Source organism: Sabethes cyaneus, chromosome 3 (assembly GCF_943734655.1).
Source record: "Sabethes cyaneus chromosome 3, idSabCyanKW18_F2, whole genome shotgun sequence".
Taxonomy (NCBI): Eukaryota; Metazoa; Arthropoda; class Insecta; order Diptera; family Culicidae; genus Sabethes; species Sabethes cyaneus.
This window is the reverse complement of record NC_071355.1, coordinates 152,319,614-152,343,415: the sequence shown is the minus strand read 5'-3', so window position 1 is coordinate 152,343,415 and position 23,802 is coordinate 152,319,614. Positions and strand designations below refer to the sequence as shown.

Sequence of the window (23,802 nt, the reverse complement as noted above, 5' to 3'; positions counted from 1 at the left end):
TCAGCGAAACGATTGGGTTGACGATGAATGTAAAAAAGTGATGGACGAAGAGAACGCTGCGCGGGCTGCTTAGATATGTCAGAACATGGAAAGACCCAAAAACAAGAAGATGCAGTGAAACCAAATCTTCCGGGGGAAAAAGCGCTACCTGGAAGACCAGGAATATGCAGAGTTGGAGCGGCTGCATCGTTTTCAAGAAACGCAAATGTTCTACCAGGAACTGAACGGATCCCACAAAACTTTGTGCCGCCAAAATGTGTCGGGATAAAAATGGTAGCAGTTCGATAAACACCTGAATGGCACCCAGGCGGAGAACCATAGCAGAGGGTAAAGCGATTTCGACGGTGTAATAAACGGAGAAGATGTGCCAGCTCCAACGAAAGGCGAAGTTAAGGAGGCCATCATGCAGTTAAGAACAATAAATCAGCTGGGTAAGATGACATCGGAGCGGAACTTAGTAAAATGGGACCAGAAAAGCTGGCCGTTTGTATGCACCGGCTAATTGTTAGAATTTGGGACACGGAACAGCTACCGGAGGACTGGGAAGATGGAGTTATCTGCCCGAAAGTGCTATCCAAAATCATTTTCCACCGACTATCACCAATTGCGAACAATTTTGTTGGAACTTATCAAGCCAGCTTCGAAGAAAGTCGGTCTACAATCAAACAGTTACACTTCGACAAATCCTCCAAAAGGGCTGTGAATACAGAGTTCTCACGTATCCAAAAGGTGGCTAAAACTGGGCAGATATAATAGGCAGGGCATGTTGTAAGAATGCCGGACAACAAAGATGGTGTTTACCTCAAATCCAGTATGAAGTAGAGAGTACTCGGTGTACATTGATTAACTAAACTTGTAGTTGACGAAACAACGACTGTAAGTATTCGTGATATCAGTTTATCAGTAAAGAAAATTTCTATTTAATCATTCTACATTTTGTTCGATTGATAAATAATCCCAAGCCATATTGTGAATTATAAATAGAATGCGATAATTGTTCGGCCACATTCGCTGTATCATTTATTCTTGTTAAGCCCGCACTAGACTAGTTCATTCATTTATTTTTACATTCCAAGGTTCCAGCATTTCATTATCAATCCTATTCGTTTTATCTATTCAGAGCAGCTCTTCCTGCCGTCATTCCCATATGATTGAAGCCTACATACTAGGGCCATGTGACTGCTCCGCAACGTGAAGCTTTCATTTGTCCTTGCCAAAAACACCTTTAAAAGTATGGCCGGTAGAGAAACATTTTCATTATCGTTTGCGACGCGTTCCATTTCATATACCCCACTGTCGTTGATAGTATAGTGGTTTTCTAGCATCAGCAAGTATAGGATCCGTTTCGATAGATTAGCACTGTTAAAGATGAAAGCTCAAAGCAGAGATTTCAAAGCGCATGCTCCCGATCGTTGTCCGCACAACCACCGATAACAACAACGTAGGACCGAGCACCCGTGAGGCTTTTACCGAAATGCAGAAAAAGCTTGCGCATTCCTAAAAATGTCTATATCCTGCTGGCGATAGAGTGCCGATGAGCGTTAAAAGTGATTGCTCCGAGTATTTGCTGTTCAGATAAGAGCCGCGGAAACACAGAAGTAGAACACCGTCTGAATGAACAGCTTTTCTCTCCAATAAATGTAAAACAAAAAAAAGCACGGGCATGTAGAGCAAACACGAGTCACTACGAGTGTACATATTCGAAAGCTGATTTCCAGATTTGACCGAACCTTGCGGGGGAATTGTACGGTGCATGGTAAAGCTTTCCCATGTGCTGAGCTCACAATACTAAAAGAACAACGGCTGCGATTAAATCTCCGATGTATGGGGAGAAATGAGACACACTATAAGAGCTGTATCTATAGATACAAATATACGCTACGTATAACGCTAGCTTATGATATTTGGTTTAGCGTGGTGTTTGAAGATTAATGCTAAGTTCTTTTATTTTCGAAACCGGCACACTTAGCTGATTACTGTGGCTCTCGTTCTCATGTTAATGCTGAGAAGTTAGGTTGAAATTCCACGGAATAATACTAGTGAATAACATGTAATAAGGATAGCTCATATTTGTGAATAACGTGAATCCTAGTAAATATGCAGTAACGGCCGGTTATATTCTTCGCGAATGCCATTGTTTGTAAGCTATCAAGCTAGCAATTCCATTGGTAGGAAAAAATTCCAACCAATCCGATGTACATACGCGCGACTGAATTGGAATTTCTCGTAATATAGTCTACAACACTATATTCGGTTGCATATACAATTAAAATGATAAAGTGAATACGCAAGAATTTCCACAAAGAAACGAGAGCCTATAAAAGATTCTTATTTCGTATTTGAATATGAATAATGCTTATGCGAAGAATATTGATTAATATTCACAAACACCTTATCAAAGATCCCGAAAATACGAAGAAAGGTGAAAAATGCTTACTTACAAAATGGATCATTCCTCGCTTTTTGAAGTTCTTAAGACTTTCGTATTAAAAATTCATAAATAACCATGCGTTTTCCTCTTTCGGAAAAATTACTATCGTATTTACTGAAAATAACCATGCGTCTGCGTCATTTTGTTTCCTCGAGTTCATAGGCAATATGATTTCAACTCTTACAAAAATTATGCGCAGAGATAATGAATTTTCAAAAAATGTTATGAAATATCAATCGATAAGGTGTGAAAATTATAATCAAATTATTGTTTCCGTCTAGCTGCTCAGCAATAACTGCTAGTTAGTTACTTACCCTGTATGAATATATTGGAGCCTTCCGGTAAGACTAAAATTCTGATATTCCAGACAGAGTAAGCTGATTGTAAGAATATTTTCAGTTCAAACAATAAGAAAAACATACGCATAACTCTAAATGTTGACCCGAATTCCAAACCGGTACCTGATAGACAAGTTATAAAATTCGATACACTACTTAGTTTTAATTAGATTCAAATTCAGAATATATATCTGGTGGAACTGGGTTTTCCTGGAATGCAATTCATTCATAAAAATTCGTTTAAGGTTGGTTAAACATGAATGATATACTTATGCGAGTGGCATAAATAAATATACTTTAATGAGCTGTATATAGTCGCTATCAGATTGGTAATCGTGCGATCTTTTTTACAGACATTTTCCGTAATAAATCGTTATAAAGTATACATGCTGAAAAAATATAAATACTATACATCTGTAACTAGACTACAGCAGCAAAAGGCATGCGCTCTATCCCCGCGAGGAACACATTACAGCTCACCCCGTTCGATGGCAGGGCAGCTGCCACAGTGCGAACCATAACCTCTTTCAATTGCTTTAAAGGAGAACAATAAAACGCATTCCCCACTTCATGATTTATAATACTGAGGTAAAGGAAAGGTCAATACCTCGCTGCTAAAGGAGAAAGCTACCGTGCGAATGGTTCGGGACAGCGGAATGTGGATCCCTTTTCCCGTTTGCTTTTGTCATTTGAAAAAGTTATGCAATAAACCTGGAACCCGACTTCTAAAACGAAGTGCTGCTGGAGAAAAGCTGTATACCATTCTACTCAGCTCGCTTAAACGAGCGATCCCATATAGATGACATGGCCTTCATACAAAATTAAAATATTATTTTGAGTATAAAAAACTGCTTTCGAAATCCAAAAAGTCAATGACAACTATTTAATCTTTAATACAAATGCTGGTCGCGAATACGCTTGTGGTGGTCAATGTGAAAGTTCCTATCTCAATATTTCCCACCATTGACCCAGGCAATATTGCCTTTCAGTGCCTCTATCGTTTCTGGTTTATCCTCACAGAAAGTACTGTAGACGTGACAAGTTACCCAACGTAGGTGGCCAATTTACAGGTCCAAAACGAGAAATTAAGCTAAAGCTAAGCTTTGTGCTTAAACGTCTTTCTAAAACTTGACCCTTCTTTATCGGCAGACCCCGCAGCCGGCAGTTAGAGTACAGGACAACCACGGGTTTAGTGCAATGGTCCTATTGAATCTATTTAGCAAGCACCACCGCATTTTCTTGATGCACTAAACAGTATTTATATTACCACCATCATTGCCATTATTTGTTGACGCATCCATTAAACCAGAAATAAGATTTTGATATAGAAAATCTTTAGGGTGTACATCCTTAACGGATGTTCAAAAAAGTTACGGAAGGCTCTTCCGATCTAGACACTCACTGGAAGAAGATTTTCAACATCTCCTCCGGTACTAGTTGCGTAATGTTGGCATACCAACCCATTCCTTTTTGGCCATTCGGCTGGTAAATACGATCAATCGTTGAATATGAACGATTATTTTTATCATGAAACATTGTTATGAACAGTTGTTCTGCCACAGCAGGTGGAAGTTTCCTTGTGATACAGCATATAGCATATTGTGAAGATAACTATAATAAAATAATAATAGACAAATCAAGCGTAAAAATCTTTTCTAAACCCTTGTGGCATAGCAACACAAAAGTTCTTGTTTATTCTACCGATGATGCTCGAACAAGCCTTCATCGTCTCATATAAAAATAGTGCTAACCGCCATCCAAATAATAGTCGACGAGCCTTTATCTATGTCCATTATATTTTCTTTTTGGTATGGATTTTCACATATTCATTCAGAATCTTTATTATGGCTTTTGTCATTGGCATCAAACAACCCTCCTACTAGAACAGTTTCGTGAAGTCTTTGTTCGATTCTACTCGTAGCTTTCATATATGTATCACTATGAGTGGCTCGTACTTTTTCTTAGTATTATTATTAGTATCTTTAATTGAGAGGCAAATGCATCTGATAGAAAGACAACTCAATCAATTCAACAATCACTGGTATGCTCGGTTGGGGCATATTGGGGCACGAGCCCAGCCTTCTCTCAGCAGTTGATTTTTTTTGTTCAACTCTACACCCAGATAACACAAAATCGTAATAGAAAGTTCACATTAAATCGTTTTCATGTCAATTTCACATTGGAATTGTATAATGATTAGAGTATGTCAAACCGAAGTGAACAATAAGTTGTTTTGCAGTTGTGCGTGTTTTCATATACAATTCATGACTGTGAATTATAAAGCAGTATAGACGATTGCAATATTTGATTATATCTTAATCATATATTCAGGAGTATTTAGTTGCGTGTTATAAAAACTACGCAAAATAGAATTACAAATAGTCAAAATTTTCGCACGTATATCGCCTCCACTTTGGTACATATATGTTCTTATATAGCGTGAAATATAACTTTTTCGTTCAGATATGATTTCATATATCTCAGTAGTAATTGAGATATACAAACCAAATGGTTGACTGGGCACTTTTCAGTTACAGCAGGATACAACTATGAGACTAAAACAAATTGTCTGTACAACTCTAAGTTAAAGATAATATAATCTATACCTATAAAAATGGATTTCTGTCTGTCTGTCCCTATGTTTCTTTTAGAATCGAAAACTACTGAACCGATCAGCGTGAAAATTTGCATGTAGGGGTTTTTGGGGCCGGGGAAGGTTCTTATGATAGTTAGAGATTCCTCCCCGCACTAAGAGGGGGGCTCCCATAGAAATGAAACACAAATTTCTGCATAACTCGATAACTAATCAAGCAAATGGAACAAAATTTGACATGTGGGTGTTTTTGGAGACAAGATTTTTTTCTATGGTGAACTGAGACTCTTCCCCTCTTTATAAAGGGAATTATGAAATAGTGGGGGGGGGGGTTCCTATACAAATGAAATGGAACCAAATTTGGCATGTGGGCGGTTTTGGAGGCAGGAATTTTTTTAATGATGGTTTGAGACCCCTCACCCCTGTGGTAGGGGGATAAGGACAATCATACAAATAAAACAGAAATTTTTGCGTAACTCAAAAACTAATCGAACTCGAGAAATTTTAGACTCTTTCATAAAACATTATGTAATCAATAACAAGTCCACCAAAAACTATCAATAGTAACATTAAATAATTCAGCGTGAGACGGCCACAGGTCGCAAGTATTGCCGGCGACCTGCTGTCGGAAGCGCTGGCCACCCAGTAAACCATTTGGTTTGTATATCTCGATTGCAACTGAGATATACGAAATCATATCTGAATGAAAAAGTTATATTTCACGCCATATAAGAACATATATGTACCAAAGTGGAGGCGATATACGTGCGAAAATTTTGACAACTATTTGTAATTCTATTTTGCGTAGTTTTTATAACACGCAACTAAATACTCCTGAATACATGATTAAGATATAATCAAATATTGCAATTGTCTATACTGCTTTATAATTCACAGTCATGAATTGCATATGAGGACACGCACGACTGCAAAACAACTTAATGTTCACTTCGATTTGACATACTCTAATCATAATACAATTCCAATGTGAAATTGACATGAAAACGATTTAATGTGAACTTTCTATTACGATTTTGTGTTATCTGGGCACTGCGGGGGGCAGCCCCCCGTAGAGATCACCACTTTCTAGGTTTATTTATTTTCCTAGATCTACTGACCTCTATTACTTTCCTTCAGTTGGATCACCCCTGCGAAATGGTACTTTCTACGAAAAGATTTTCCGTGAAATGATACATCCCGCGTAAGGTTTTTCGCGAAATGGTATTCTGCGAAACTTTATATTCCGCGTTATGGTCAACCAAAAATTGGTGTTCCGCAAAATGGTGTTCTGCGAAATGGTTTGTAATGATGGCGAATATTTAAATGCTATCCGCTTTATTTTTACCAAGGGAACGGACGTATATATGTAGTGATGCCAACGTAAACATTTGTGCATGAAATTGTTTAATTATTTTCGCTATTAAATTAAGGGTCGTAGAGTATCGATAATCTATACCTATAAAAATGGATTCCTGTCTGTCTGTCTGTCGGTATGTTTCTTATAGAATCGAAAACTACTGAACCAATCGGCGTGAAAATTTGCATGTAGAGGTTTTTGGGGCCAGCGAAGATTCTTATGATGGTTAGAGACCTCTCCCCCCACTACGAGGGGGGCTCCCATACAAATGAAACACAAATTTCTGCATAATTCGAGAATTAATCAAGCAAATGAAACAAAATTTGGCATGTGGGTGTTTTTGGAGACAAGAATTTTTCTTTGCTGAATTGAGACCCCTACCCTCTTTATAAGGGGAATTATGACTCTTCTTCCCTTTAAGAGGGGGGGGCTTCCATACAAATGAAATACAAATTTCCTCATAACTTGAGAACTAATCGAGCAAATGGAACCAAATTTGGCATGTGAAGGGTTTTGGAGGCAAGAATTTTTCTATTGTGAATTAGAACCCCTCCCCACGTTACGAGGGGGGGCTCCCATACAAATGAAATACAAATTTCCTCATAACTCGAGAACTAATCAAGCAAATGGGACCAAATTTAGCATGTGGGAGTTTTTGTAGGCAATTTTTTTCTTCGATGGTGAATTGAGACCCCTCACCCCTGTGGTAGGGAGATAAAGACTCTCATTCAAATGCAACAGAAATTTTTGCGTAGCTCAAAAACTAATCGAACTCGAGAAATTTTTTTTTATATATATATATATTTTTTTTATATATTTTTCTATATTTTTTTATATTTTTTTATATTTTTTTATATTTTTTTTTATATTTTTTTTTATTTTTTTTTTATATTTTTTTTATATTTTTTTTAATACCCTCCTCTGACCCCCACACCAAAGAGCTCATAATGAGAACCCCCTGGTAGTGGACACATACAAAAAAATAAAATATAAGAAAATAACAACGCGGAGTATTTAGCTAAACAAAAAAACAAAGTGAGATCCCAATGGAACTAAGTTCCTTCGAAGGGATTCACGTAAAACTGTAAAACAAAACAAAAAAAAAAGAAAAAAAAGCATATAGCTTTATAGCGAAGTCGTTTGTGGCACAGATAAGTTACTTAAACTACTATATAAACGAGATGCAGGGAAAAAAAACTAGCAGAAGCCAGAAAAAAACCTACATGTATAAATGGTTGACATGTTAAATAATATACTCATTTACCTTCCTTATTATATACTGTTTTAGCTTGCTTTTCATAAGGACACTACTTCTTATTGTTTTTATTTCATTTGGAAGCAAATTGTACTTTGATGGACCATAATTAGTGATACGTTGTAGACCCAAGTTGGAAGATGCTTTGCTTCTTAATAACTCATTCGAATGTCTAGTATAGGGATAGTTTCGCCTGGTCGTAAATATAATATTACTACGGAAAGTTCGGTCATGTGAGGCATTATGTACAAACATGATAGTTTGAGAGTCGCGCAATCCTAAGATGGGTATAATTTTATGATTTAAGTTTGTATAAAGCGAATACGTCGAGAATAAATGCGGTAAATTGAAAATTATTTTTATACATCTGTTTTGCAAGGTTTGAATCTTTTTAAGTTTTGATTTAGCAGCGTGACCCCAGACAATAACTAAATACTGAAATATAGAGTGGATACACGCATAATAAAATTTTAGTAATGATTTATGCGGCACGAAGCAGCGTACTCTTTTCATAAGCCCACATAGCGACGAAACTTTGCTGGATACATGCTTAATATGTGTGCCCCAGGAAAGACAAGACTCTAAATGCAGTCCTAAATACTTAAAAGACACAACTTTTTGAATACTCAAATTGCCGACGAGTGGATCAGGATGTTGACAGAGTTTTCGACGTCGCGACGAATGAAAAAGCATGTATTTTGTTTTCGATAGGTTCAACGAGAGTTGATTACCATTAAAAAATTCAATAAGAGTTGATAAATCCGATTCTATGTCTTTTACTATGGACTGAACATTAGCGCGAGGGTAAAACAATGCCGTATCGTCCGCAAACAGTTTAGGTATGCCTTGAAGTTGTAAGTTTCCAATATCATTAATGAAGACCAAAAACAATAGAGGACCTATGTTACTACCTTGCGGAACTCCAATGTCAATCGATCGTAAAGTGCTATGAACACCGTTAATAGCAACAAATTGTTTCCGGTTTGTTAGACAGTTTTTTATTAGGTCATTAGCGACTCCTCTAACTCCATATCGCTCAAGTTTTTTTAATAAAATTTCATGATTTATGGTGTCAAATGCTTTTTTAAGATCGATAAATAAGCCACCTACGATTTTTTTGTCGTCAATTTCTTCTATCAACTTATCAACAAGCTCTATAATGGCGGTTGATGTTCCACAGCCTTCCCGGAAACCATATTGAAACTTGTACAGAACATTATTAGCACAGAAAAAGTTTACAAGCCGGTTTGTTAACAGTTTTTCCATGATTTTATTCAAAACTGATAATGTTGAAATAGGGCGATGGTTAGAGGGATAAGAAGTATCACCAGATTTAAATACAGGCGAGACTTTTGCAATTTTAAAGACGTCAGGATAAGCCCCGGTTTCTATTATTCTGTTGAAGAGCTTCGCGATTATCTCGGAAAATGGACTCTCATAAAACATCAGTCAATGACAAGACCACCAGAAACTATCAATAGTAACCTCAGATGATTCAAGGCGAGACGGACATATAGGCCTCCGTTGGTGGGACCATTCTGGAAAAAGGCGGTCAAAAGTCTATTCCCGCTTTTCCTGACGTTTTTGAGCTTAGGTGTCTTCGGAGAAGTTCCTTAGAAAAGTATTCTGCATCTGTTGACATTTTCATACAATTAGATATTAAGAGGATAGCACATTTGAGAAAATTAACTTTTCATAGGAACCAGATAGCATGTTCATGTTTTCGGCAAAGTTGTAGGTCTTTGAATTTCATTCAACTTTGCCGAAGATACTACGTATCTGCATCATATGGTTTGCGAGGTATAATTGACTTTCTGTCGTGACTGCCTTAAAATCAGTTTAGTAAACTTTGTGTACACAAAACTTACTCTAACGGGTTTGAAATGTCCTTTGAAGCTTTCAAAATATGTAACTTTCTAGAAGGTTTAAATATCGCATGTTGCTTTATTTGCTTTAAAAATTGATTTGAAGCATAAATTTTACCGTTTTTACAAGTAAATTTTTCCGTAAATAGGCACTTACTGGCAGCTAAAGATAGCATCGCTTGAATCGTCATAGAATATAGTATAAGTGTGCCAAAAATCACGGCCGGGTCTGCTCGGGCATTTTAGTTATTTCAATTACGGATTACATACATATATGCTGGTTTTAGAAACTAATAATTTTACAGGACCTCGTCCACGTCCGTTTCATTACCTGTTGCAGAATTACTTTCGTTCTGCGACTTTTGTATGCTGCTGGTAACAACCGCATGGATCTTTTAAAACCTTAATAAACTGATTTTAAGGGGGTCACGACAGAAAGTCAATTATATCTCGCAAACCATATGATGCAAATACTTAGTATCTTCGGCAAAGTTTAATGAGATTCAAAGATCTACAACTTTGCCGAATCCATGAACATGCTATATAGTTCCTATAAAAAGTTATTTTTTCTAAATGTGTTATCCCCTTAATATCTAATTGCATGAAAATGTCAATAGATGCAGAATACTTTTTTAAGGAACTTCTCCGAAGACACCTAAGCTCAAAAATGTCAGGAATATCGAGAAAAGACTTTTGACCGCCTTTTTCCAGAATAGTCCCACTGTGCCCCATAGAGATCACCTCTATCTAGGTTTATTTATTTTCCTAGATCTACTGACTTGTATTAGTTTCCTTCAGTTGGGTCACCCCTGCGAAACGGTACTTTCTACGAAAAGGTTTTCCGTGAAATGGTACATCCCGCGTAAGGTTTTTCGCAAAATGGTATTCTGCGTAACTCTATATTCCGCGTCATGGTCAACCGAGAATTGGTGTTCCGCAAAATGGTATTCGGCGAAATGGTTTGTAATGATGGCGAATATTTAAATGCTATCCGCTTTATTTTGTCAGGCTAAGCAATGGAGGGGGGGGGGGGGTTGTGTTCTATTTTACTGTGAGGAAAATTTGTATATTAAAACACCCATGAACTCCTTAGAAACTTGCAAAAGTCGAGATTGTGATAAAGGTCATCCGCGATTCAGGATTTATGTACAACACAGTTTAATTTGTGGCAAAACGAAGTTTGTCGGGTTAGCTAGTATACTTATAAAATTCACTGATAATAATTCACCATACATATCATTTTAAGTGATAGAATTACTGTCGGATCTAGTTCAACAGCAAAAATAGATCCGCGATTCTACGTTTCATAATTGTTCATAACAGATTATTGCCTACTAGTAGTAATTTTGTTCTCCTAGCATAAACAAAACGATAGTGGCAACAAGTACTGAAATCAATAAAAAAGCAGCTGGACTCGGTAAAAAATTGGGCAGGTAAACATCCCGCCAGTTGCCGAAAACTACACGTGCGTACTGGATGAAGCTCTGCCTTCCTTTCTACGCTCTACGCTAGATGCTTCGACCCTCGAAAACTGATGGAGGCCGCACCCAGTAAACCATTTGGTTTGTATATCTCGATTGCAACTGAGATATACGAAATCATATCTGAACGAAAAAGTTATATTTCACGCCATATAAGAACATATATGTACCAAAGTGGAGGCGATATACGTGCGAAAACTTTGACAATTATTTGTAATTCTATTTAGCGTAGTTTTTATAACACGCAACTAAATACTCCTGAATATATGATTAAGATATAATCAAATATTGCAATCGTCTATACTGCTTTATAATTCACAGTCATGAATTGTATATGAAGGCACGCACGACTGCAAAACAACTTATTGTTCACTTCGATTTGACATACTCTAATCATTATACAATTCCAATGTGAAATTAACATGAAAACGATTTAATGTGAACTTTCTATTACGATTTTGTGTTATCTGGGCAACCGCGGTGCTAGGAGTAAAAACCTCGAGTGCACGAAATGATTGGTTTGACAAAGAATGCCAACAAGCGATAGAGAGGAACCAACTTTGACATATTTATCTCGTCATAAATCCCAAACTTGCCAGGAAATAAATAAACAACACAGTTTTGTAAAGATGAGTCTTTCAAATTAGATGAAAATTTTTATGGCAGTCAGCATAGATTTGACCGCCACATAGCATTTTAACATACTTACTTACTTAGTTAGCTTGCCGTCCGAGCAAATAGCCTGATGAACAAAATTTCCACCAAATTTGGCTCCATCTGGTCTAACCACCTTGCTCGAAGCGCCCCTGCTCGTCTTGTTCCTATCCACAGTTACAGTTGTATACAGTTGTTCGGCATTCCAACAATATGCCCTGTGCATTGTATCCGTCCGTCCTGCTTTAGCCACTTTAAGAATGCTGGGTTCGTCATATCGCTGTGTGAGTTCATGGTTTATCCTCGCAGGTCCCCTCGAGCATTGTCTACGTTTCATGCCGTAGAGAACAAACGATCTAATGAGCGTTCCGTACAGGGTACGCTTTGTACGAAGGGGGGGGGGGAGTGCTGCCGATAATATCTATGTCATCGGTAAAGCAGACGAATTGACAAGATTTGTTGGAGATCGTGCCTGCGTGTTGATATGCGTTCGGTTTATAACATAGTTTAAAATAAACAGCAGGCATAAGATACCATCGCCTTGATAAAGCCCTATGTGCAATTCGAATGAACTTGACAACCTACCCGAAATCCGAACACCGCACTGTGTACCATCCATCGTAGATTGAATCAGTTTGATAAGCTTTCTGGGGAACCGTTCTCGTCCATAATTTAGCATACCTCTTTTCGGTCGATGGTATCATATGCGGCTTTGAAATCAACAAACAAATGGTGCATGTGAATTCTGTATTCACTGCTTTTTTGGAGGATCTGCCGCAGTGTAAATATGTGATCCGTTGTGGACCATCCTTCAATAAAGCCGTCTTGATAAACTCCCACATTATAAAATGCATAAAATCGCTACTTTCGCGCAAGCTCAGCGTTCTTTAAAACTTGACCTTTCTTTTGCATTTCGCAGCCGGTTATTAGAGTACAAGGACATTTACGGAGGTAATCCTACTTGATTCTAGCAGCACCGCCCAGCCATGATACAAACATATGATGACTGGCTTCTTAGACCAACATCGTACCTCGTAGCTAACTAGACAGCTGATGCTATTGGAAACTTGTATTGTATTAATTTATGTGTGCCATGAAATTAATTGAATGAGAAAAACAATTTTCTGCAACAGATTCTATATTTTTTATGAAGACTGTAAACCTTTTATCATTTTAATATTGACTTATACAGATCAAGTTATTTTGCACTTCATATATTTTTTTTTTTTTTTTATCATGTCATTTATTTGTTCAGGCTCGTATGCGGTAGCTTTAAGGAGCCAACTTTTTTTTTTTTTAATGTCTAATTTTTATACATGATCAACACTGCTTATGTACTATGTTAGAGGGTACGATCGTTACACCCGATTTACTGGGGTTAGTATGGTTTAATTGCTTCCAAAGCTGGGAGGACGAGGAGGGATAGGTTCAAGGGTTCGAAGCTTATTATTGTTTTCTTTTATTTGCGATGGGCAGGGTCCAATAGATAAGGTGCTGTGTAGCGTACTTCGTGGGTATAGGCCACAGTTAATGTGTCTTCATCGGGGTGGCATTGGTACGAGGGAATCGTTGGGACGGTTGGTCTGCGAATTACAAAAGCGTATTAAATTCTTAAATCAGTTTTCTTTAGAAAGTTATAAACCAAAGTCATGTATTGAAGATCCCTGCTCGCCAGAATGTCTCGCACCGGCACGTTTGGTTGTCTTCCTCGGGCCCGAAGGCAATCTGTTAGCTGGGACCTGACATCACAAAATTCGGAACACGACCATATAATATGCTCGATGTCGTGATAGCCATCGCCACAAACGCAGTGGTTGCTTTCTGCAAGTCCTATTCGGTAGAGATGCGAGTTTAACGTATAGTGATTGGACATGAGCCTGGATATCAAACGAATGAAGTCTCGACCCATATCCAACCCCTTGAACCACGCTTTCGTCGATACCTTAGGAGTAATGGAATGTAGCCACCGTCCCAGTTCTCCTTTATTCCATGAGGATTGCCAGCTGACGAGCGCTCTCTGGCGCAAAATGCTAAAAAATTCATTATAGACAATTGGTCTACAACAAATTTCGCCCTCGGTTGCGCCCACCTTGGCTAATGAGTCAGCCCTTTCATTGCCCGGAATGGAACAGTGAGAGGGGACCCACGCTAAGGTAACCTGGTATTTTTTCCCTGACAACGTTTTTGAAAGCTCTCGTATTTTCCCCAAGAAATACGGAGAGTGCTTTGCAGGCTTCATTGAACGAAGGGCCTCAATAGCACTGAGACTATCTGTAAAGATAAAATAGTGGTCTATGGGCATGGTTTCGATAATCCCTAGAGCGTGGTGAATTGCGGCCAATTCTGCCACGTACACAGACGCAGGAGCATCGAGTTTGTATGAAGCAGTAACATTTTCATGGAAGACACCGAAGCCAGTGGACTCATTATGCTTAGATCCATCAGTAAAAAACATTTTATCGGAACTAACGTTTACGAATTTATTGAAGAAAATCTTAGGGATCTCAAGTGCACGAATTTGATCCGGGATACCAATTATGTCTTCTTTCATGGTGATATCGAAGAATATAGCAGAATCAGAAGTATCTTGCGACGCGACACAAAAGGAAGTGTATGGAGAAGGGCTGATATCTTGAGTCATGTAATCGAAATATAAAGTCATGAATCTACTTTGAAATTGAAGTTCGACAAGCCTCTCGAAATTACAAATCACTAATGGGTTCATAACCTCACATCGAATGAGCAGACGATAGGACAGTTCCCAAAAGCGGTGTTTCAAGGGAAGAACACCAGCCAGCACTTCGAGACTCATCGTATGTGTCGATTGCATACATCCTAAGGCAATACGCAAACAGCAATACTGTATTCTCTCTAGTTTAATAATGTGCGTGTTCGCGGCGGAGCGGAAGCAGAAACAACCGTATTCGAGAACCGACAGTATCGTTGTTTGGTACAATCTTATAAGATCTCCTGGGTGGGCGCCCCACCAGGTCCCGGTTATTGTACGGAGAAAATTGATCCTCTGTTGGCATTTTTGTTTCAGATACCTAATATGGCATGCCCAAGTGCATTTAGAATCGAACCAGACCCCGAGATATTTTGTGACTAAAACCTGCGAGATCGTTCTGCCCGTTAGTAGAAGCTGCAGTTGTACTGGATCGTGCTTCCGTGAGAAAACGACCAGCTCAGTTTTCTCCGGGGAGAAATCGATACCAAGCTTAAGAGCCCAGCTGGACAAGTTATCCAAAGTATCTTGCAAAGGACCTTGCAGATCATCGATTTTGTTTCCCGTAACGGAAACAACGCTATCGTCAGCAAGTTGTTTTAGCGTGCATGGGTTGGCAAGACATTCGTCAATGTCGTTAACGTAGAAATTATACAACAGAGGACTTAAACAAGAGCCCTGGGGGAGGCCCATGTAGCTGATTCGTGAGGTTGTCAGATCGTCATGTTTAAAAAGCATGCGTTTTTCTGACAACAAATTGAGCAGAAAATTATTCAAGTTCGGTGAAAGTCCTCGTGTGTGAAGCTTCTCGGTTAAGACTTCCACGGAAACTGAATCAAAAGCTCCTTTGATATCCAAGAATACGGATGCCATTTCCTCTTTACGAGCAAAAGCGAGTTGTATTTCTGTAGAAAGCAACGCTAAGCAATCGTTCGTTCCTTTACCTTTGCGAAAGCCAAATTGAGTATTTGAAAGCAAGCCGTTCGTTTCAACCCATTTGTCTAAACGAAATAAGATCATTTTCTCCATCAATTTCCGGATACAGGAGAGCATTGCAATCGGCCTGTACGAATTGTGGTCGGAGGCTGGTTTTCCTGGTTTCCGAATGGCAATAACTTTCACTTGTCTCCAGTCATGCGGAACAATATTTAGCTCAAGAAAGCTATTGAACAGGTTCAATAGACGCCTTTTGGCAGGGTTAGGTAGATTTTTCAACAATTTGAATTTAATTCCGTCTAACCCTGGAGCATTATTGTTGCACGAAAGGAGAGCAATTGAAAATTCTGACATGGAAAACGGCGGTTCGTTTGTAATCGACGCGTCGCGAAAAGATCTCTGTGCCGGTACAGAGTCCGGACAGACTTTCTTGGCAAAATCAAGGATCCATCTATTCGAATATTCCGCGCTTTCGTTTGTAACGTTACGATTCCGCATGCGTCTAGCAGTTTGCCAAAGAGTACACATCGCTGTTTCTCTAGATAATCCGTTCACGAACCGGCGCCAATAACCGCGTTTTTTTGCTTTCATCAAGCTTTTCATCTGCCTCTCAAGTATTTCGTACTTCCTAAGCAGTTCTATCGAGCCACGTTTTCGAAAGTCCTTATACGCCGTAGACTTTTTCGCGTACAGGTCGGAGCACTCTTTGTCCCACCAGGTAGTGGGAGGCCGCCGGTTAATTCTAGCACCCGGTATCGGTTTCGTCTGTGCTTCAGTCGCGGCGTCGAGGATCAAGCTAGTAATAAACGTATATTCTTCCTCCGGAGGAAGTACTTCATAAGACTCAACAGCCTCGGATATTGTAGATGCGTAACTCTTCCAATCAATATTTCGCGTGATGTCATATGCAACATTGATTGGATTCGAGGAGGTTGAACCATTAGCAATTGAAATAACGATTGGCAAGTGATCACTACCGTGGGGATCGTTAATTACCTTCCACTGGCAATCTAACGCTAGTGACGTCGAGCAGAGGGACAAATCGAGCACGCTTTCACGGGCTGGGGGATTAGGTATTCGTGTCGCTTCCCCGGTATTTAAAACTGTCATATCAAATTCGTCAATCAGACTACAAATTAAAGAGGAGCGGTTGTCGTCGTATAGCGACCCCCATTGTGTGCAGTGAGAATTAAAATCTCCTAAAATCAGAAATGGTGCTGGGAGCAACTCTGCTATATCATAAAGTTGCCTCTGTTCAAACCGTACTGCCGGAGGAATATAAGTCGATACTATAGAAATGTTTTTACCATTTACGGTAGCTTGAATGGCGACAACTTCTATATTTGGGAAAGAGGGGAGGTCAATTCGAAAGAAGGAATAGCACTTTTTGATCCCTAGAAGTACTCCTCCGCCATGTGATCCTCGATCCCGACGAATTATATTAAAATCGCGAAAATAAAGCTCGTTATCTGGAGTAAGAAATGTTTCACAGAGCGCAAACGCGTCACAATTAGATATGTTAATTAATTGCTTAAAAAGGTCAGACTTGGGGATGATACTTCTGCAATTCCACTGTAGTACAGTTAATGAGTTCCCTATTTCGTTCGACGTATCAGCCATCGAAGGATATGACAGCAGCAAGAAGGGGCCATTGTGTAGCAAGTTGTTGCAAAAATGTTTTTACTGTAGGGAGAAAAGTAAACAAAAGACTTCTAAGAGGATCCGAAATATTGAATGTTTTTAGTATCCAGTCCACGATATCCGAGAATTTCAAGAATCCTGAGTTATTCTCTAGCTGAAAATGAGGTGCACTTGCGGTTCTTGGTGCTCTAGGAAGCGGTGGGTATTCCTGATTTGACCTAAAATTTTGCAAACCAGGAGGTACCTGCTTCGGATTTTGTAAACCGCTTCCTTTTTGTGGTTTTGTGCTATATGTTGTCCCGCCTGGGAGTATCTTGCGTCCCTTGCGAGAAGGACTAGGAGAGTTACTCTTTCTTCTCTTTCTAGATCTATCTTGCAAGGTACAAGAAGTTCCTGCGACGGGATCATCAGATGTACCCTCATCAGATGGCAAAAGGTTAAAGATGTTTTCTGGTACAGGTGGTGTAGCTCTCTTTAGCATCTCTGCAAAAGATCGCTTTGAGCGTTCTTTAAGAGAACGCTTTAATTTTTCCCCGCGTTGTTTGTACGTGGGACATGCCAAAAGATCATGAAGAAATTCCCCACAGTAAAGACACTTTACGGTCTCTTCACTGCAGGTACTCTCTTCATGATTTCCGCCACATTTGATGCAGCGTGCCTTATTGCAACAGAAGGCGGCTGTATGGCCTAGCTGCTTGCAGTTCTGGCAGTTCATGACCCGCGGTACATACAGGCGTACAGGTAGACGAACCCTATCCAAGAGAATGTAGTTCGGTAAAACAGATCCAGCGAAAGTCACACGAAAGGAATCCGATGGGGAGAATTTCTTCTTCCCTTCTTCGATTGATACTGACTGCAATTGCTTGCAGTCCAGTATCTTTACCTTCGGCATTATAAGGTTCTTAAAACAGCCAACTCCACAACGCAGAAGATCTTCGACAGTGAGATTCCCTTCGGTGACTACACCGTCAACTTCTACATCCTTGGCAGGGATGTACACGCGATACTCTCTCGTAAAGAACTCAGAGCTAGCAATCTCGTTTGCTTGCTTCAAGCTCCTCACGACAACTCGCAATTTATTCGGTCTCACCTTCGTAATGTCGGTTACGTCCGAAAAATGTTTTGCCAGGTCCTTGCCGATTTGAATAATGTTCAATGGTTTACTTATGGGCCGGAAGTAGACAACAAACGGTCCTTTTGAGCCATCTGGGTAAGCTTTCTTCCTTTGGTTTATAGGGGGTTGCGATGGTGGGGGAGTAGGTACAGGAGGTTGTGAAGGGCCGGGAGTTGGGAATCCTAGGAACTCCTCTTCCATTTCCTCACCGTTAGAATCAACATTCGAGTCTTTCATTTTGAGCGGGAGCAATAAGCTCTCCGCAGAATACAGAAGTGAATTCGTATGCAAGGGGGAGTCAATAAGCAGTGGTCAATAAAAAAAAATAATCAAAAAAAATAGGTAAATAAAATCAGAAGACTAAACTTAAAAAAAGAAAAATTATATATAGTACTTCTACGTTGAATACTTCACCAATATTTGGTTTCCAGCGTGCCGCGGCGCCTCATCAAACTTTGGCGTCCAGGGTGGCGCGATCCTCGCTGTGTGTCTCGTGCGACCTTTGTTGCTGCTTCGTTCGGTTTCTTTGCAGACAATAGGTACTTACTTGAGTACACTGCTACTGGGGAAGCCAATTGTGGATACTATGTATACGTATGAATATTCCTTTTTCTGGCTACTGATAGCCAAATGTAAACGTTCCGTATTTCTCACTTTTTGACGAAGCGGAAAATAATAAATTTCGCGAGGTAAAATACCGGTACGAGCGCAAAAACGTTGCCGTACAATATTCGCCACTACGAACGAGCAGATATGCGTCTCGTGCCGTTCGCAGCTGAAGAGCGACTGACACTTCATATGAGGGAGTAAATTTAGAGTAAGTTTTTGTGAAGAACGAATATTGGAAGAGCTGGGAAAAATTATATGCAAATTATGAGAAATAATAATTGACTATCCAGGTGTGACTTGAACCTACAACTCTCAATCTCGCGTCGATAGTGCGTTATTCAATCCAATCCAAAACCGGTGGCCGGTGGTATAATTGGATAACTACACCAAAAAATTACACGAAAAAAATACTCTGCTTGTATTAATGTCACCATTTCTCTCGATTCAACTTACATTAAGAGGACCCGTATAGTGCAATCATTTCACTCCACTCAACAATTAGTTAGCCTAGTCAATTTACTAGACTCGACTTCAAAAAATGGGCCATATTCAAGAATGTGAACAAATAACGGCTTAATTCTGTTACTGAGCTGCCCTTCATAAATCATAACGTCGCCTGAGGTAAACTAGATTAGATTTTGATCTAGCAAATACCTATTTGTTTTAAGTCATCTTCCAGGTTATAAACAAAAGTTTCAGTTAGATGGATACATACTTAGTGTTAAGCTTATTTTATATTTCCAAACAATTATATTACACGTTTTTAATCAGAATTGTGTTTTTGTAACGTAACAGTAATATCCATGTATTACAGCTATTCTAGCCAATCTGCTGATGTATCTTTTACGCACGTATAGGTAAGTAAAAATAGCATTTGTAACTTTTGTGAATTAAATTTAAACTGCAAATCACTTGTAGATAATTATGTTATTACTCCTATCAATGCATTAGTTTCAATTGAATCCAGTTCGAATAACACAAATTTCCGTACTTCTCGTGTTAAAAGTAAGTCCGGTAAAACTGTACCAAAATATCCAGAATTCAAACGAGTCAGGAAGTAGTATTCACATATTGTAATGAAGTGAATGAAGTTAAACGAAGCTATGACACCCAAAAGCTCGAATTGATGCGAACAAAAACAAGACTAAAGGTAAAACATGGAAAGAATAAGCTTCCTGTTATTCAAATATTTTTATTCTACGTCATTTTTCGGAAACGGCAGGATGTATCCCTCCGGTAACTCGTGGTACCCATCGGCGACAACTCTGGAAGCATTCGGTACCGTACCGCACGTTGTTTTGTGAGACTTTTTATGTGCCTGAAGGTTGGAAACACACGTGAACCTCATAGCACACCCAGAACACATATACCGCTTAATCCCGGTATGTAAAGAAAGATGCGTGTGGTACGATTCACGGTGGCTGAAGCCTTTAGAACAGTATGTGCAAACAAAAGGCTTCTCTCCGGTATGGACTCGTTCGTGAATTTTAACTTGGCCGCCAGTACGAAAGTTTTTGCCGCAATACTGGCAAGAGTATGGCAATTCATTTGTGTGGACTGTATAATGATTCTTCAGTGAGCTCATGCTGTGAAAACCTTTTAAACAAAGCTCGCACGTGTATACGGGACTCCGACCGCAATCGGAGCGTTCATGATCATGCGCTGCGAGCCTAGCATTGAAAAACTTTCCGCATTTTTGACAAACGTGTGAAAATTTCTTTGGCTCTTTGGTTCCATAGTGGGCAGATTTGACGTGGCTTGCTTGAGCTTCCGGTTCATTAAACTTCCGATCACAAAACGGGCACTCCATTCGATGAGGGTGCGCGACATAAGCATGTTCCAGAGCCTGTTCGCGACTGGCGTAGAAAGTCACACAGCAAGGGCACTTAATATTGAGAGATCCGTCCGGACCGTGAAGAGGAATATGCTTTTCTAACGCTTTCTCGTTAGCATACAAGCGCTCACAGTATCGGCATTGATACTTTCGTTCTTTCACACAAATACGACCATATTGTAGCGTTTCCAATAAAGGTTTCAACATAAAGCCATGGTCTCGTTCCAAATGTCGACCAGCTAGATATTCGCTGCAGTACTGCGAAGGGCAATGAGCGCACTGATAGATTTCAAAGCCTACTTTTTCAACGTTTTGATCGAATACCACTCGCAACTCGTCCAGCTCCCGCTTTTTCTGCTCCAAATCAATCACAATTCTGGAATGGGAAACAAATTTCATTGTAATTTTTACAATTACGCTTAACAGGAAATTATGGCACGGTGATTTTGTTAAACAAGGCAAAGTATTAATGAAGAGATTTACAACAATAAAATTGGCAAGCATACTTACGCATCTTTTGGTAATTTCTTCGGAGGTAGTATCATTTTGGGTCTACCGCGTCGTTTTCTTTCGGTTACTACGGGCGGTTTTTCTGTAAATATCTTCCTCACTACTACCGGCGGCTTTTTTACGCTTGATCCACTATCACTAGAATCGTCATTGTCATTTGCCGAAAATGGACTGTTTTCAAAAGTTTCATTCGAGGGTTTTCCACCATCAAATTCGGCTAAATTCGCTTCACTAATCAAAAGAACTTCTTCATGGACAATAGTCTCTTCCGCGATTGAACCTTCATTGACTTCTTCGATAATGAAATCATCTTCTTCAATTTTAACCTCCGTCACTTCAATGGTTTCGGTATGCTGAAAAAAAATTTAAGAATCATTGTATCACAGCTCACAGGTACACTAGTCTAACGTGATTATAATTCTTACCATATTTGGATTATCGCCATCTGAAGCTCTACTGCTAGGTTCAACTTCAACTTTAAGATTCACCAGTTTGGCATAGTTTTGTTTTGTTGATCTTTTCTCCGTTTTTATTGGGGACTGTTTTGTGACTGTCATACTAGACTTAGAATCTTCTTCCGATTCATTTTCATCACCAGATAATTGCTCAAATGGAATTTTTGGTTTTGGTACCTTTCTGACGATACGTTTTTTAGGTGAAATTACTTTATCCTCTGCTTCTTCAGTTTTAAATTTACGGGCTCTCGGTGGCCCAGAACGTTGTACTACTTTTTGATTATTAACCTGACGGTCCGTAAGGTTGGGCATAGCTAAAAATACACATTGATGTGTTATGTTCTCCGAGTGGAGCTTTACGAATATTTACATACTTTTAATGTTAGGTCGAGCAACAATTTTGTTAGTCACACAGTATTGTGGTAAACCGCAGGAGCCAGGCCTTGCTCTACGATGCTTAAGCAAATTCCCTGTAGAACAAAAATTAAAGACAACGGTATATTATTTGTAAAATTTATGTAGCAGCTAAGCTACCTCAGTTTACTTACCAATGCAGGAAAATCGACTTTCACAGTGGCTGCAGTAATATGGCTTAATACCACTGTGTGTCGTAGAATGAGTTATAAGACTTTCCCTATGCGCGAAGGCTTTGCTGCATTGCTGCGATACAATGAAACTTTGAATAAAAGGAACTCGAATCAAAGTACGAATTGTTAAACATACATTACACTTGTACGGTTTTTCTCCTGTATGCATCCTCTCGTGTACCTTAAGTTGACCCTTGTTAAGAAAACTAGCCCCGCAGTAGTTGCAGAGATGACTTTTTTCTCCAAAATGTTTTATCATGTGAGCGTTCAAGGATGCCTGCGTTAAATAACGTGATTGGCAAACATCGCACTCGTGTTTCTTTTCGGCGCCGCAATTAGATTCCATATGTACTCTAAGTCGAAAAACAAAGTTATCTTAACAATAATTAAAGGATATGTCAAAACGTACTTCAGCTGTGAAGCGGATCGGAATTGTTGTCCACAGGTAGGACACACTTCATATTCCCGGTCGACACCACCATGTTCTTCTAGAATGTGGTTGTTGTAGTCACCTTCCAGCGGAAACTCGCTTTTACATAAACGGCATCGAAATACACTGTGCTCGTCCCGTTTATGCTTACTCCGATCCCAGTCACTGGTAAATTGTTTGCAACATATCGAACAAATAAAACCTCCCGGTGGATCATGTCGTTGATTGTGTCGCAAAAAGTTAGACTTGTGCAGGAACACCTGGTCGCAAACCTGCAAAACACACAAAATCATATTTATTATTAATAAATATTTAAAACAAAAACAACACTATCTTCTTACACTGCACGCATAATGAATACCATCCAAATCTTCGTCCGGCTCCTCTTTAACCTCTTTAACATTCAAATCGGGTAGTTCCTCATTCTTAGATTTCGAAAACCGGCCTCTTTTCCTAGTTGCCGCTTCTGGCTGATAATCTTCATCCGAACTCATTTTCAATATTTTATCACCGATAAAGCAGCGTCACTTGGTTGTACGATTCGAATTCAAACTATCACTTCTCCAAAATACTGTTTCTTCCGATTACTTGAACAAGCGAACACAATCCACTAGCTGATCAACTAAAACTTCTCGTAACAAGTGAGTAATCTAACAGTTTATTACATATAATATCGAGTAAAAACTTTTAACGTTGTACATTGTGAAAAAACAGAGTCCATTTTAGCTTTTAACCTCGATGAAGTAGCAACTACGGAAAGAACGAATAATCGTGTGTCGGAATACCAGACACATATGACACTCACACATCGGCAAGCGTTACTCGTCGGCAGAGATGCCAGATGTGAAGACATGTTAGTGATTTTGAAGACCTTTGAGGTACCAACCAAGGTCAGTTCAGGCGCGAATTTTGTTAACTTGGATGTGAACCATTTCGCGAAATTTTTAACTTTTTGGTTAAAATTTGGTTTTTCGAAAATAACCCTGC

General features: G+C 39.2%; 1 protein-coding gene across 1 annotated transcript; it reads right to left on the bottom strand.

Moving 5' to 3' along the window:
* Window positions 1–19,781: 19,781 nt before the first annotated feature.
* On the bottom strand, window positions 19,782–23,495 carry LOC128742625 (zinc finger protein 431-like). The gene is made up of 8 exons (XM_053839041.1): window positions 23,157–23,495; window positions 22,795–23,087; window positions 22,522–22,738; window positions 22,347–22,458; window positions 22,173–22,268; window positions 21,769–22,112; window positions 21,344–21,696; window positions 19,782–21,209 (listed from the first exon to the last, which is right to left on the bottom strand). Exons 1-8 carry the CDS (start codon window positions 23,307–23,309, stop codon window positions 20,192–20,194), a joined length of 2,586 nt encoding a protein of 861 aa, XP_053695016.1. The 5' UTR covers window positions 23,310–23,495; the 3' UTR covers window positions 19,782–20,191.
* Window positions 23,496–23,802: the final 307 nt, after the last annotated feature.

Coding starts and splice junctions, on each gene's coding strand:
- LOC128742625 (XM_053839041.1), bottom strand. CDS start 23,309: ATGAGTTCGGATGAAGATTATCAGCCAGAAGCGGCAACTAGGAAAAGA. Junction 23,088..23,156: donor GTATTCATTATGCGTGCAGT/GTAAGAAGATAG, acceptor TGTGTTTTGCAG/GTTTGCGACCAGGTGTTCCT. Junction 22,739..22,794: donor CGATCCGCTTCACAGCTGAA/GTACGTTTTGAC, acceptor TTTTCGACTTAG/AGTACATATGGAATCTAATT.